We start from the raw sequence: 13,494 nt of genomic DNA, 5'->3' as shown, positions 1-13,494 counted from the left end.
GCTACATTAGCTTCAAATCACGCATCACATTCCTTTGCACTGAGCAGTTCCACTACACTGCTTACTCACAGGGAAAACTTCTATTCTATCGTAATTATCCGGTAGATGTAATCAATTTACTAAACATCTTCAATCAAGCAAGTAAATCACAATCAGGGGAACAATAATACATATCTAACACGTAACAAAACAAACACTTTTCAACTCATCCTTTTAACATTAGATTAAAAATAAATCCTTCAGAATAAAATATTAGAGTTAATTATGTCACCATATATGAGATCGAATATATGTATGCATCTGTTCTTGGCATGTAGGGCTGCTGACATTCATATCTGTGCATAGATCGCCGCCTAGTGTTGGGTCCGGATGATTGCACATTGTTGTCCTGGAAGAGTCTTCGAAGTATCACGAGATCGGTGGCTCCTCCCCTGGACTACAGTGCGCATGGGCATCGACTCCATCCTCAGATTGTTTTTAGCCATTGTGGCCAAGATGGAGTGAAACGAAGTGAATGATGACCATGCAAGAAGTATGTGTGAATTTTTGCAGCTGCTACGGGCGCCGGGGGAGGAGGGCAGGCGATATGAATGTCAGCAGCCCTACATGCCAAGAACAGATGCATACTGGTCAGTACTGTAGCATATTCGGTTCGAGGCATGTGGGCTGCTGAATTCATATCTGGGCATAGAATACATAGCAGTCCCTCCATTAACGGCGGCCGCCTGTGCCAGCTGCAGCAGTTTGGAAAAGTGTTTTGAGAACAGCCTGCCCTACAGCTGCCTGCTGTTTGGAGTGCACATCAACACAATAATGCTTTGTAAATGTGTGTGGGGTAGACCATGTGGCTGCTCTACATATGTCTTCCAAAGGAATGTTTCCAAGGAATGCCATAGAGGCCCCCAACTTTCTGGTGGAGTGGGCCCTTGGTGGAATGGTGAGAGTACGTTTGGCTTTCAGATAGCAGATCTGGATACATTTAACGATCCACCTAGCAATACCAGCCTTGGAAATAGGGTTACCTTTGTGGTGTGGTGCAAAGGCGACAAAGAGTTGCTTAGTCTTCCTAAAATCCTTGGTCCTATCGATGTAATACATCAGGGCCCTTTTGACGTCAAGGGTGTGGAGCATCCGCTCCGCCAATGACTCAGGATTTTGGAAGAAAACAGGCAATTCAATAGTTTGGTTAATATGGAATTGAGACACTACCTTAGGAAGGAATTTAGGGTTAGTGTGAAGCACCACCCTGTTAGAATGAATTTGAATAAATGGCTCTTGGATATTTAGTGCTTCGAGCTCACTAGCTCGTCGCAGTGAAGTAATCGCTATGAGGAAAGCCACTTTCCATGTCAAGAATTGAATCTCGCAGGAATGCAGTGGTTCAAAGGGAGGACCCATCAGCCGGGGGAGGACCACATTGAGGTTCCACTCCGGAGCTGGTGGAGTCCGCGGAGGAATGACTCGTTTGAGTCCCTCCAGAAAGGCCTTAATGGCAGGCACCCTGAAAAGGGAGAGGTGCTGTCTGTTCTGGAGATAAGCGGCCATTGCGGACAGATGTATGCGAATGGAAGCATAGGCCAGATTACATTTGTACAGATGGAAAAGGTAACAAATGATATTCTGAATAGACGCATCCAGCGGGTTAATGTTGTGGTCTGCACAATAAATGACAAACCGCTTCCATTTTGCCACATAGCATGCTCTGGTGGTGGGCTTCCTTGCCTCCCGAATGATGTCCATACAGTCAGAAGGCAAGTGCAGATAGCCAAACTCTAAGACTTCAGGAGCCAGATCGCCAGGTTGAGCTGTTGCGGATCAGGATGCTGAATGTCGCCATGGCTCTGCGTCAGAAGGCTGGGTGTGAGACGTAGCCTCTGATGCGGTACCACGGACAGTTCTAGAAACGTGGTGTACCATGGTTGGCGAGCCCACGTCGGAGCAACCAGGATGAGAGTCATTGAGTGCTGCCTGAGCTTGCGTGCCACCAGCGGTATCAGAGGTACTGGGGGAAAAGCGTACGCAAATTTGCCTGACCAGTTCATCCATATCGCATTGCCCTGCGATTGTGGGTGTGGGAACCTGGCGGCGAAGCTTTGGCATTTTGCGTTCTCCCTTGTGGCGAACAGGTCTATCTCTGGATGGCCCCACATTTGCAAGTACGGTTGGAGTACTGATGGATGTATCTCCCACTCGTGCATTTGGTGGCTGTGCCTGCTGAGCAGGTCCGCCATCCGATTGTCTTTGCCCGGGAGGTGTTTCGCCATGAGGAAGATGTTCCTCTGAATGGCCCACTTCCACATGCTCTGAGCCAGGTGAGACCGCTGCGGAGAGTGTGTTCCTCCCTGTTTTTGAATGTAGTACATGGCTGTCATGTTGTCCGTCCGGATCAACACAACCTTGTTGCACAGATGTACCTTGAAGGCTTTGAGTGCCATGAAGATTTCCATCAGTTCGAGAACATTGATGTGCATCTTCCGTTGCTGTTGCGTCCACAGTCCCTGCACCGTGTAGTTGAGGACATGAGCTCCCCATCCCTGGAGAGAGGCGTCCGTCGTTAGGATGATCTGTGGCACAGGCTCTTGGAACGGTCGGCCCTTGCAAAGGTTTCTTGGGTTCCACCAATGCAGAGAGTTGTATGCCCGACCGCTCACCAACACTAGGTCTTTCAACTGCCCGTGAGCCTGAGTCCACTGACGTGCCAAGCACTCCTGAAGCGGACGCATATGTAGCCTCGCGTGCGGGACTATGGAAATGAGGGACCATCATGCCTATCAACTGCATGAACACTCTTGCTGGAAGCGAGTGTTGAGGTCTGAATTTCTGCATCAGCGATTGAATGCTGCTGACCCTCACTGAATTCGGCTGTGCTGTGGCCGCCAGAGTGTTTATGGTCGCACCCAGATACTGCTGTACGTGGGCGGGCTGGAGGTGGGATTTCGGGTAATTCAGTGAGAATCCCAGATCGTGCAGGAGGTGAATGGTGTGGGACATGTGGGCGGCACACTGCTGGGCTGACTTCGCTTGGATGAGCCAGTCGTCCAGATAAGGGTATACGTGGATATTCCGTCTTCTGAGATGCGCCGCCACTGCCGCCATGCACTTTGTGAACACCCTGGGTGCTGTGGTGACACCGAAAGGGAAAACCTTGAACTGGTAGTGCTGGTTTTGTATGGTGAAACTGAGGTATTTCCTGTGTGAAGGGTGCAGTGGAATGTGAAAGTACGCATCCTTTAGGTCTAAAGTTGCGAGAAAATCCCCCTGCCTGAGTAACGGGAGCACTTGCTGCAGGGTCAGCATATGGAAGTGCTCCGACAGGATGTAGTAGTTGAGGGGCCTGAGGTCCAGGATGGGCCTGAGACCCGTCCTTTTTTGGTATTAAGAAGTACAGGGAGTAGACCCCTGTGCCTCTTTCCTGCACTGGCACGAGCTCTATTGCTCCTTTTTGCAGCACGACAGTGACATCCTGCTGCAATAAGTGCAAGTGCTCGTCCGACATAGGACGGTGTCTTGGGGGCATGTTGGGTGGAGTGGATGTTAACTCCAGACAATAACCGTATTGGATAAGTTTTCTGACTCACCTGTCCGTGGTGATGGACTTCCAGACGGGCAGGAACTGCTGGAGTCTCCCCCGACCGGTGTTGTGTGGTCGGGGGCAGTGACAAGGCGTCCCTGCTTGCAGAGGATCTGGAGCTGTTTCCACGTCCTCTGCCCTTGGCGCTGTTGCCACGATATCCACCTCGACTCTTGTTGGTGTAAGTAGTCTTGAGTGTTGCCCTTGTAGTATTGCGTGGACTGGGAGAGCTGGCCCCTGGAGTCGCCTCTAGTGCTGGAGCGACGAAAGGACCCACCCCGAAACTGCTGGGACTGTAAGGCACCCATGGATTTTGCAGTCTGTGTCCTTTTTTATCTTCTCTAGGGTGGTGTCTACCTCTGGGCCAAACAGGTGATCTGGGTTAACCGTTTGGTTCAGGATGGTGGTTTGGATTTCTGGCTTAAATCCAGAGATTCTCAGCCAGGCATGTCGCCGAAGCATATCACTAGTGTTTATAGCCCTGGCAGCGGTATCAGCTGCGTCCAGAGCGCACTTAATGGAAGCGTTAGAGATTAGCTTCCCTTCCTGAATCAGCATCTCAGCCCCTTCCTTGTATTGATCAGGCAGGTGTTGCAACAGGGTCTCCAGTGTATCGTAGTGTGCCCTGTCATAGCGCGCCAGAAGCGCCTGTGTGTTAGAAATGCGCCAGATATTGGCTGCCTGTGCTGCCACCCTCTTCCCCAAAGCCTCAAAGACCTTGGATTCTTTGTCTGGGGGAGGAGCATCACCCGTAGTCCGAGAATTAGCCCTCTTCCGGGCATTCGAGACGACAAGGGAGTCCAGAGGCAACTGTCCTTTGATGTAGGTAGGATCAGTAGGCGCCGACTTGTATTTCTTGTCAATCCTAGGGTTTATCACCCTTGCCCTGGTAGGTTCTTTAAAGATCTCAGCAGCATGCTTTAAAGCACCTTTCAGCATAGGCAGAGTTTTAACAGTTTTTTCTGATACTGAAAAGGTGTCAAAGAGGAAATCCACATCCACAGAGTCAGCATGTAGCTGGACGTTGTGATTGTTAGCTGCCCGTTCACTGAGGGCATTGAAAGCAGTAGAGTCTTCTGTAGGTGACGTTTTAGCAGAAAAAAAGTTGAGGGTCTTGTCCTGATTGAGGATCCCCAGGGTCACCACCAGCTGCCCAGGCTTCATTGGTATCCTCAGGGTCTGTATAGACTGGATAACTGTACTCATCCTCATCATCTCCCTCACCAGCGTCCACATCTGAGTAAGTGGGCGACACATGAGTCTGTGGGGAAAGGGGTTCCACCAAGACGGGAGAGCAAGCAGAGTCCTTCTTCTTGAGAGGGATCTTGTAAGACTCTAGTTGGGGTTCTGGGGTGATTTTCCGCTTCAGGAGGGAAAGCCTGCCCGTTTCGGCGGCGATTAAGTGTTCCTGACGCTCATCCCCCGAAGGTCGTCGAGGTCTCGGGCCGTGAACCACCGATGACGCCTTCGGCGCCGCGGAGACCTTTTCGGGCACGCCGGCCACTGCCTTAGGAGCGAAAGCCTTCGGCGCCGTCGTAGGAGGCAACGTGAAGTGGATCGGCGTGGATGCCTTAGGTGGTTTCTCCACAAGTTTCGCAGGCAGAGGATCCTTCGGATCGACCGACGCGGTGCCCTCACGGATGCGCTGCAGGGAGTCCGTCACCTTCTTGGTGAACACGGCGGATGGGCGCGCCGGTTCAATGGAATCCTTCGAGGCCACTTTCGGAGTCGACTCTCGAGGCGCAGCGCCCTTGGCTTTGTCGTGCGGACGCGGGGTCGTGAGGACCTTCGGGTCATCGAGTCGCTTCTTCGGGTCACCGAGAGTCTTCTTCGGCTCACCGACAGCCTTCTTCGGGTCGACAAGGCTTTTGCCGGTGTCGATAGTCTTCGACGCCGACGCGCCCGACTCGACCACCTTCACTTTAGCCTTCAGCGCGGCAGACTTAGTCTCGACGCCCTTGACTGGAGTTTTCGGCTCGACAGCCACCTTCGGCGCCGAAGCCTCAGAGCCGACCAAAGCGATGCGCACTTTCGGTTTCGATGCTGGCACCTGCACATTATCTGGCGTCGAGACCGTAGGTTTCACTTTCGGTTTCGTTTTGCCAGGGAGTGGCTCGGCAACAATGTCCGTGGCCGGGCCCGAAGGCGGGGCCGTGGAACCCATAGCGAGATCCTGGATAAGGCCCGAAGGCGATCCCTCGACCTGGGCCTTATAAATCGGCACGGCCCCAGAGTCAGTTTGAGGAAGCTCCTCATCCGAGCTATCCTCAATGGCCCCGAGGGCCCCGTCGTCGTCTCCTACCTCGTCGACGACTTCTTCGCCCTAGAACATCTCAGCATCCGCGTCGTAGTCATCTTCGACGTCCGACGCGGGGTTTGATTCAGAAACGTCCTGGATAGATTCATCCTCGACATCCCCTGCATCCAAGATGTCCACACGCGCCGGAGCAGATTGCTGGGCCTCCAGGCGCGCAGCTCGTCGAAGCTTAAGCGTCTTCTTAGACCTGAAGCGGGAACAAGCCATACACTTGTCCTCATCGTGGTCCGGCGACAGACACTTGTTGCACACCGGGTGGACGTCGATGTGGGGGTACTTCGAGTAACAGACCGGACATCTCTTGAATGGACTTCGGTCCATGATGGACGGTCGATAGGTCAGGAGCGTCGACTGGGCCTTCCGCGCCGAGAGCACGCGGGAGTAGAGAATCCGGCTCAGGGCCGAACTAGAAGAATTAATGCCGAACGCAAGACAATACCGACGTATAGACTAAAGACCTTTTGGTCTCAAGAAAGTTTTCTATCGATTCCGACAAGAGGGAATTAAAGACATCCGAACCCAATGGCGGAAAAAAACTATCTGAGGATGGAGTCGATGCCCATGCGCACTGTAGTCCAGGGGAGGAGTCATCTATCTCGTGATACTTCGAAGACTCTTCCAGGACAACAATGTGCAATCATCCGGACCCAACACTAGGCAGCGATCTATGTACAGATATGAATTCAGCAGCCCACATGCCTCGAACACCTTTTTTATCATTGTAGTTTAATCTTAAGAAATACATCAGCACCTTCATTGTTAACTATTAACCAAGAACCCTCCTAGTTGAAAACTTCTCTCCTCTTATGGGGTGATCTATGTAGGCTTTATAACATCTACTGTAAAACTGGATGAGGCATGCTGTGCAGAATATCCAATGAGAGATAGTGGTATAAAAATCAATTTGTGTGCAGCATGACTGAGTCTCTGCAGTCGTGCCAAACTGATGATGAGATGAATACAGTAAAGCTCCTTCTACTCCACTCACATAAGTCAGCAAGGTCATGCGTACCCAAGGCAAACAATACTATGGTGTCAGTGTTAAACAGGACTGATTCTGTAAAGACGATGAGAATTCAACACCAGAAGTAGCCCAGAAGCACTGATCACCGGTTCACACGACGACCAACGCTTACTGGTTTTGACCATGTCACTTTTCAGACTGTCTGTGTTGGGCATGTCATTACTGTAGGAGACTGACTCTCCACCTTGATGCTCCCATTGACTTAATCCACAGTAAAACTCTTAGAAGCAGATGAGAAAAGCCTCAACTCCTATTAGTAGACAAATTCGATCTCAATTTTATTAATCCAGTCTGGACGGCAAGTCATCTACTGATGATATCCATGGAACACAAAAGACCAGTACTCACTCTAAAACACTGCATGTTATTGAAGAACCGCGATAATCCACTCACGGGGTCTCGGAGACGTGGGAACCGCCCTAGTCTTCCATACCTTGCATACTTAATAAAAAGGTGACACAGGAGCCTTCGTCTGCAGGAGGAACCCAGATTTATTTCAATAGCCCTGGCTATGGAACAGAGTCCCAAGCGAGTCAAACGACAGTGCAAAGGAGCCTGCTACTTCACTCGGTAGCTTACATGCCTTTGATATGTTTCTTAGTACATTCATTTGGCTGTTAGTCCATTATTCACTCAGGGCAGTGTTTGTCGTTGATTAGCTGGACCCATGTGGTGTTTGTAGTTGGTGGCCTGGTCAAGGCTTGGTACACAGAGCATTCTCCACTCTGCTTTGATCAGGGCTATTTCTTTCAGGTGATTGTTCAACTGCCTGATCAAAGCCGGGTCTTTCAAGTCATTGTTTACCCACCCCGATTAGGAGAGAGCAGTCAGACTATTGTCCAGATAACCTGATCAAGATGTCAAGGGTGTGTTATCAGGCTGGGAGCAGGAGAGGAAAGATGAGTCATTAACTTGGGGTGAGGGCCATGTGGCTTTCTGATGAACTGCAGAGAACAGGGGGGTGGGCGGGTGACAGTTCCTGGGCCGAAATGCAGGCCTACAAAAATGGATTTTTGTTGTGCTGATAGAATTTTCCTTGTACAAAAGAAAAACGACCAGGTGTGTCCTGTGAAGGTGTTTGCCACGAGATGGCAATGTTAAAAACCAATGGAGTCCTGGTAAGAATGATTGTTGATCGAAAAATACTTTTCCTCATTATGAAACAATGGGCATGTTAAGTTGAGAAGTTTTGCAGGAAAATAACTAAATAAATAGCTCAACAGCATTGCTCACTTTTGTGGCTTAAAATTCTACACAGAGGACAGAGAGGAAACTTGTATGCAGAAACTCATTCAGAAAAAGAAGTAGTGGGGTAGTCTGGCTCTGCCCATACCGCCTATGAGGTCTCATGATATTACACCTGGTGCTCTAGTGAGCTCCAGTTCACGAAGCAGAAGTTTTAGAATTCAAATAATTAAGAAGCACAGATTAAAACATATAAAGTAACAGAAAGACAACCAAGCCATGTATCATAGGGCCATATTAATCGCAAAATAACAAAATATTTTTTTTTAAAGTACTGCCAATGGCTGATCACAGAACCCTACAGCCCAGTAAGGGAGGTGCGCAGCACTGGCAATGTTACTTTGCCAAACCTATGTAACTCACTCAAGAGATGCGTGAAAAGACTGGTAGAAGACTGGTAGAAGTAGGAGCATACTGGTGAGTTAACCCCCTCCGACCCCCCACAAGTGCTTAACATGTTTATCTGCAGCATTATATTGAAAATAGCTAACAAATAATTTAAAACGATTTTCTATGTAGAAAATGGCATAGTAAAAATGACAACTCTGCACATGTTTATTCTACTACGGAATTCAAAAAAGCATGCAAAAGCAATTCAACAAAGTTGAGCCTGGAGAGACAAATAGGCATTGGCATAGTCAATAGGACTCGCCTTTTGGAACTTTTAAGCGTGTAACCATGCAGCACATTATCCTGGGCGCTGTGCAGCCAGGGATTGAAGAGCTGTACAATTACACTTTTTTTTAACACTAAACAACTCTAATAGCATGCTTCCAAACGCATTTTTTTCCTAAACGAAAGGTTGTCTGAGGGGATATGACAAAAGTGTAAAAGTAATCTGCAAATACACATGCATTAACTTGTTATATGAATGCACAGCTGGGAATGTTTTTAGAAAATACGTGAATATACATTTAAAGCAACACAATCCATACATTTCCAAATATTTGTTATTATGAATTAATGAACTACTGTATATACCATTAATGTGCAAATTAAAAAGATGAATACAGATATAACTTAAGACTACATACTCTTAACATAATGTGTATCTACAGCTAATGAAGTTGGCAAGAGGTGATAAATGGCATTAAAGAATATTATTTGGGACTCATTTAAAAATGAGAAATGGCCCATGAGGTTTGTGATCTGAAGTGGCCTTCTGAAAACATATGCAATTTACAGAAAGAAGGAATTAAGTCACACACAAACGTGTAAAGAACATACTTGAAATCAGTATCCCTTTTCATAAATAACACATGATTTCTATATATAAATGTATAACTAAGCTTAGAAATAGCAGTTTGGCATTATACAATAAGTCAAATGACTTACGGATCAACGTGGGCAAGACCAAAATTGTCATTTTTGGCAAATACCCCCTCAAAAAAGAAGTTTCATGGTCTCTGGGGGAGCACCGTATCATCACTGCCCCATCCTACAACTATTTGGGCACCTGGGTCTCCGAGAATGCCTCTGCAGCCAAACATCTGAAGGAGCTTAAACCTAAAATTGACAAAACCATTCTGTCGCTAAGACGCCTATGTCACCGCTTGGACAGTCCCTCAGCAGAACCAATGTTGACAGTGCTCCGGGCAAAACTGATCCCTGCCATTGCTTATGGGCACATAGCCTACCCTGGTGCATTTGACAAAGTGGTCAACGCGGCCCAGGCGAAAGCCTATAAGTTGGTGCTACAGGCCCCTAGATACGCAAGGAACACTAGATTAAGGCTAGAAATAGGCCTTAAGCGACCGGAGCTGGTATTATTGGGGGACCTTTTAAAACTCTATATTAGAGTACTGAAAGCACCAGAACATTCGCTAAAGCACTCCCTAAGATCAATCTTTGAGGAGGCGGGCTACCCCTGGTACTTAAAGGTAGGACAAGCTATTGCAGCATTGAAAATCGAAAGAAAGAGTTTGCCCCTGCACGAAATTTCGTTCTCAGCCTGGGCCCAAGCTGTTAAGCGCCAAGTCCGGACCATCTCCTTTGGACTTGACCTTGCATCTCTTCGGCAAAATCCACTAACTCAGGCCCTGGACAAATCATATATTCCAGGTAAACCTCAACCTTACCTGCAAGATCCAGTATCCGCTCATGCGAGAAAGAAAATTTTGTACTTTCGACTTTTGGCCCTCAGGATCACGGACTTCAACCCCAAATGGGCCCGTACGGATGGCACCTTGGCCTGTCGTCTATGCAATTACCGCAGGGAATCCTGGCTACACTTGCTGTGCTGCTGCCCAAAGCTGGCCAATGACCGCCATCGCTTGCTGCTTCCGATGTTACGGAATACGGCCAATAGAACTTGTAGAGAGGCCTCGGACTGGTGCCTCTCAGTCTCCACGACCTGTTTGATAGCCAGAGTTGGGAAATTTATACACCAGGTAAAAATGGCACTCGACTCCCACTTAACGGCATTGTCAGCAAAGTAACCGGAAGCCTTCTGCCCCAGTTATCTAACCTGGGCTGGTATAAAGATCCACGAAGAATCCATCTTTCGTCAACAGCCCTTGGTACATGAATTGACTCTACAGAACTTTCATGTGCCCCCTTTTATTAGCTGGGAAACACTTGTTCAACCTATGTATCACTCTTTTTAAAAGAACCCTGTTTTGGACAGCTAATCAGGACTAATATGTTAGTATTTTAACTTACAGTCACTCTCACCTTTATGTTTGGATGGGTCATGAGAGTGGGGGAGTCGGGACGCTCAAAGCTTTTTATTCTTTTTTTTTTCTCTCTTTTTTTTCTTTCTTTTTTATACTGTAAAGATTTTAAGTAATCATGCAGTTTATTAATAAAATTGTCAAATTGGCTGAATAACACAATTTTTTAACTAAATGTGTGGAACTTGATAATTATTTCTTTAACTGGTTTACAGTAAAAATGTGCTCTTTCAGTCAGAAACTAACAATCCCTTAAGGACAGCGTTTCCACCGTCGGGATTATGATGTCTGGTTCAGATAACCATTCCGCGTCTACCTTTCTGGCATGGAAAGGCTGTTCGGAAAGCGACATTGGGATCCCTAGCAGGGCCCCCTTCCCTGATCGGTCTCCGCATTTGGGCCTGGGGGTAACTTATGGGGTCCACTTGAACATCCCTCTACCGTGTGGCAGGCACCGTTGGGCAGGGATGTTCACTAAATTCTCAATGGGAGCTTGTGCTGCGGGCTGTTTCCAACCGCCGCACAAGCTCCCACAGAGAAATGGAGGTTTCGACTGCACTATGTTCGGTTGCATTGTAATTAGGCGTTAGGAAACGTCGACGTATGGTCAGGCGGTTCACTCACTAAAACGGTGACAGTCAGAGGCAACTCCAACCAACATCGTAATGTGTGCCTCTGTAAAGGTTAATGGGTGCTGTTAAGAGAGCCAAAGATAAATTCCTATTCTGGCGTACGCACAGATAAAGAGGAAGCTGCAGTGGAAAACGAGGAAGCTGTCAGCAGAATGGAATAAAAACACCCGGGAGATCACCTTACAAGTGTAGGTGATGCCATGCACTGGAAAGAAAATGCAAGCAAACGCAAAGTGGGGCACAATGTGACACCACAAACACCTCTCTGTCATCCTTGCTCCTAGACTAAGGAGGGCAGAGTCCACACTCTAAAAATAGCTGCGGGCTCCGTCAATAACAGGTCAGTTCTGAGGGCCAGGTTGTCTGTCATGACTTTTATTATTTATTTTACAGCTTATATAGCAATAACTCGACCTAAAGGTATTGGACCACCTCACATGAGCAACAGTTACTTTACACAAGGACTCGTTTTTTTTGAGCAGGGGGAGAGTAAGTGATTTGCCCAGAATCAAAGAATGTAGAGTTGACGTCAGGATTTTAACCTGGTTCCTGGGATCCAATGTCAGCAGCTCTGGCAACTACGACACATCTTCTCATGACACGTGATTAAACCATTTTATAGGCACTTCTGGAAACAGGTGATGAAGTCAGGTGGAATTAGCTCAGTTATTCTCATTATCTGTTGTGCACCCTAATTAACTTGGGCTACCCTTTAGAGGACTTACACATTAACTAAGGACAAAGATGTTTACATGGTGCCAGAAACAAACAAACAGAAAAAGAAAAAAAAGCAGGATTTAAACGATTTTAATTCTGAAGCCTAGCTCACAAGCTGTTGTCCAGTTACCATATTAAATTTGTGAGTGCCAAAACCATGCAAAGCGAGACAGAATGTAGCAAACTACATTCTCTGTGTGTCCACTCCTACTACCTTATCAAGATCGGAGTTGGTTTTGTGTGCGCTTAACTCTGGGAGCGAGGCTGGCAATCGCCGTTCCTGAAATAAAGAACAGACGGTAATGCATTTGCAAGCAGCGATGGGTGTTGGGGGCAAATGGTGGGTGGGAGGGTGGAGGGCAGGCATGCAGAGTGCACACTGCAAAGGAGATGGGAACAAGAAGAAATCGCTAGAAACCCTTCATGTGATTAACGCACATAAATGGTATAAACAAACAGTGACACAGGGGTAGGTGGGGGCAGTCATAAAGAGGCATGGGAGGAGGTGGGATGGATGAATGTTGCAGGCAGACAGGCAAACAGTAACATGAGCAGGAAACAAAGAAAATAATAGTCCCACAAAACGAACACAAAGAACCAAAGTGTAAAGATACAGTACATGGTTGGTGCTCTGCGGGATGAAACAAAAGACAGAAGGGAGGGACAAATAGGAAGGATTCGCCACTAGCAAGAAAGCATTTTGAAAGGAAAATCCAGGTAACAAATAAAAAAATCAATCGGCGGGATGGAAGCCTACAAAGTTTATACAACAGGTTTCGAACTCTCAACCTAAAACGCATTTGCCTTTCTCAACACGGTTTAATAAAAATAAAAAAATGATTTAGAGACAAGTCAACGTTAGCTTCAATACTGTACGACCCTGCAAAATCATGGGAGTTGTGACAACTGATGGTTATCTTTCTTCTGTCTTTAAATATTATATGAAGAATAAAAGCACAGATACAAGGCATAAAGGTTTGATACTCTTATCTGGTTATGATAATGAGTTTAGTTAGTTCTTCCGCTGCTACTGTTAGAGTTTCCAATTCTAGCAGGCCTGAAAGTATTTTAGCTATATGTTTAGTGTCAAATAGTTGCATTTGATAATAGGCAAGTGTTACCCATCTGCGAACCATGACAGATTTAAGGAGGTGATCCAAAGAATATACTGATGTTTGACTTGTTTCTCAAATTCTTTAAAGTCATGGCACTTCTAGTGGTTCAGTGGACTAATGCAAACACTCCATAAGTCTCTGTTTGACCACATGGCTACAAGATCAAATCACTAGTGGTCCACTGTGCTTTTCATCCTTTTG

The 13,494-nt window shown here is 47.2% G+C and overlaps 1 protein-coding gene across 6 annotated transcripts in view; it reads right to left on the bottom strand.

Annotated features, from left to right (window-relative positions):
• Nucleotides 1-13,494, bottom strand: part of ITSN1 (intersectin 1) — a 1,645,471-nt gene that overhangs the window by 318,613 nt on the left and 1,313,364 nt on the right. For 4 of the 6 annotated variants that reach the window (XM_086935345.1, XM_086935346.1, XM_086935349.1 and 1 more), the window contains one exon: nucleotides 12,393-12,458. The exons of the other annotated variants lie outside the window; for them this stretch is intronic. In XM_086935345.1, coding sequence (XP_086791471.1) covers nucleotides 12,393-12,458 — 66 coding nt within the window. The remainder of the gene's footprint in view (nucleotides 1-12,392; nucleotides 12,459-13,494) is intronic. 6 annotated transcript variants of the gene reach the window in all.

The sequence above is a fragment of the Lissotriton vulgaris genome, chromosome 8, assembly GCF_964263255.1.
Source record: "Lissotriton vulgaris chromosome 8, aLisVul1.2, whole genome shotgun sequence".
NCBI lineage: Eukaryota > Metazoa > Chordata > Amphibia > Caudata > Salamandridae > Lissotriton > Lissotriton vulgaris.
The sequence above is the reverse complement of the archived record's forward strand: the minus strand, read 5'-3'. Positions and strand labels throughout refer to the sequence as shown.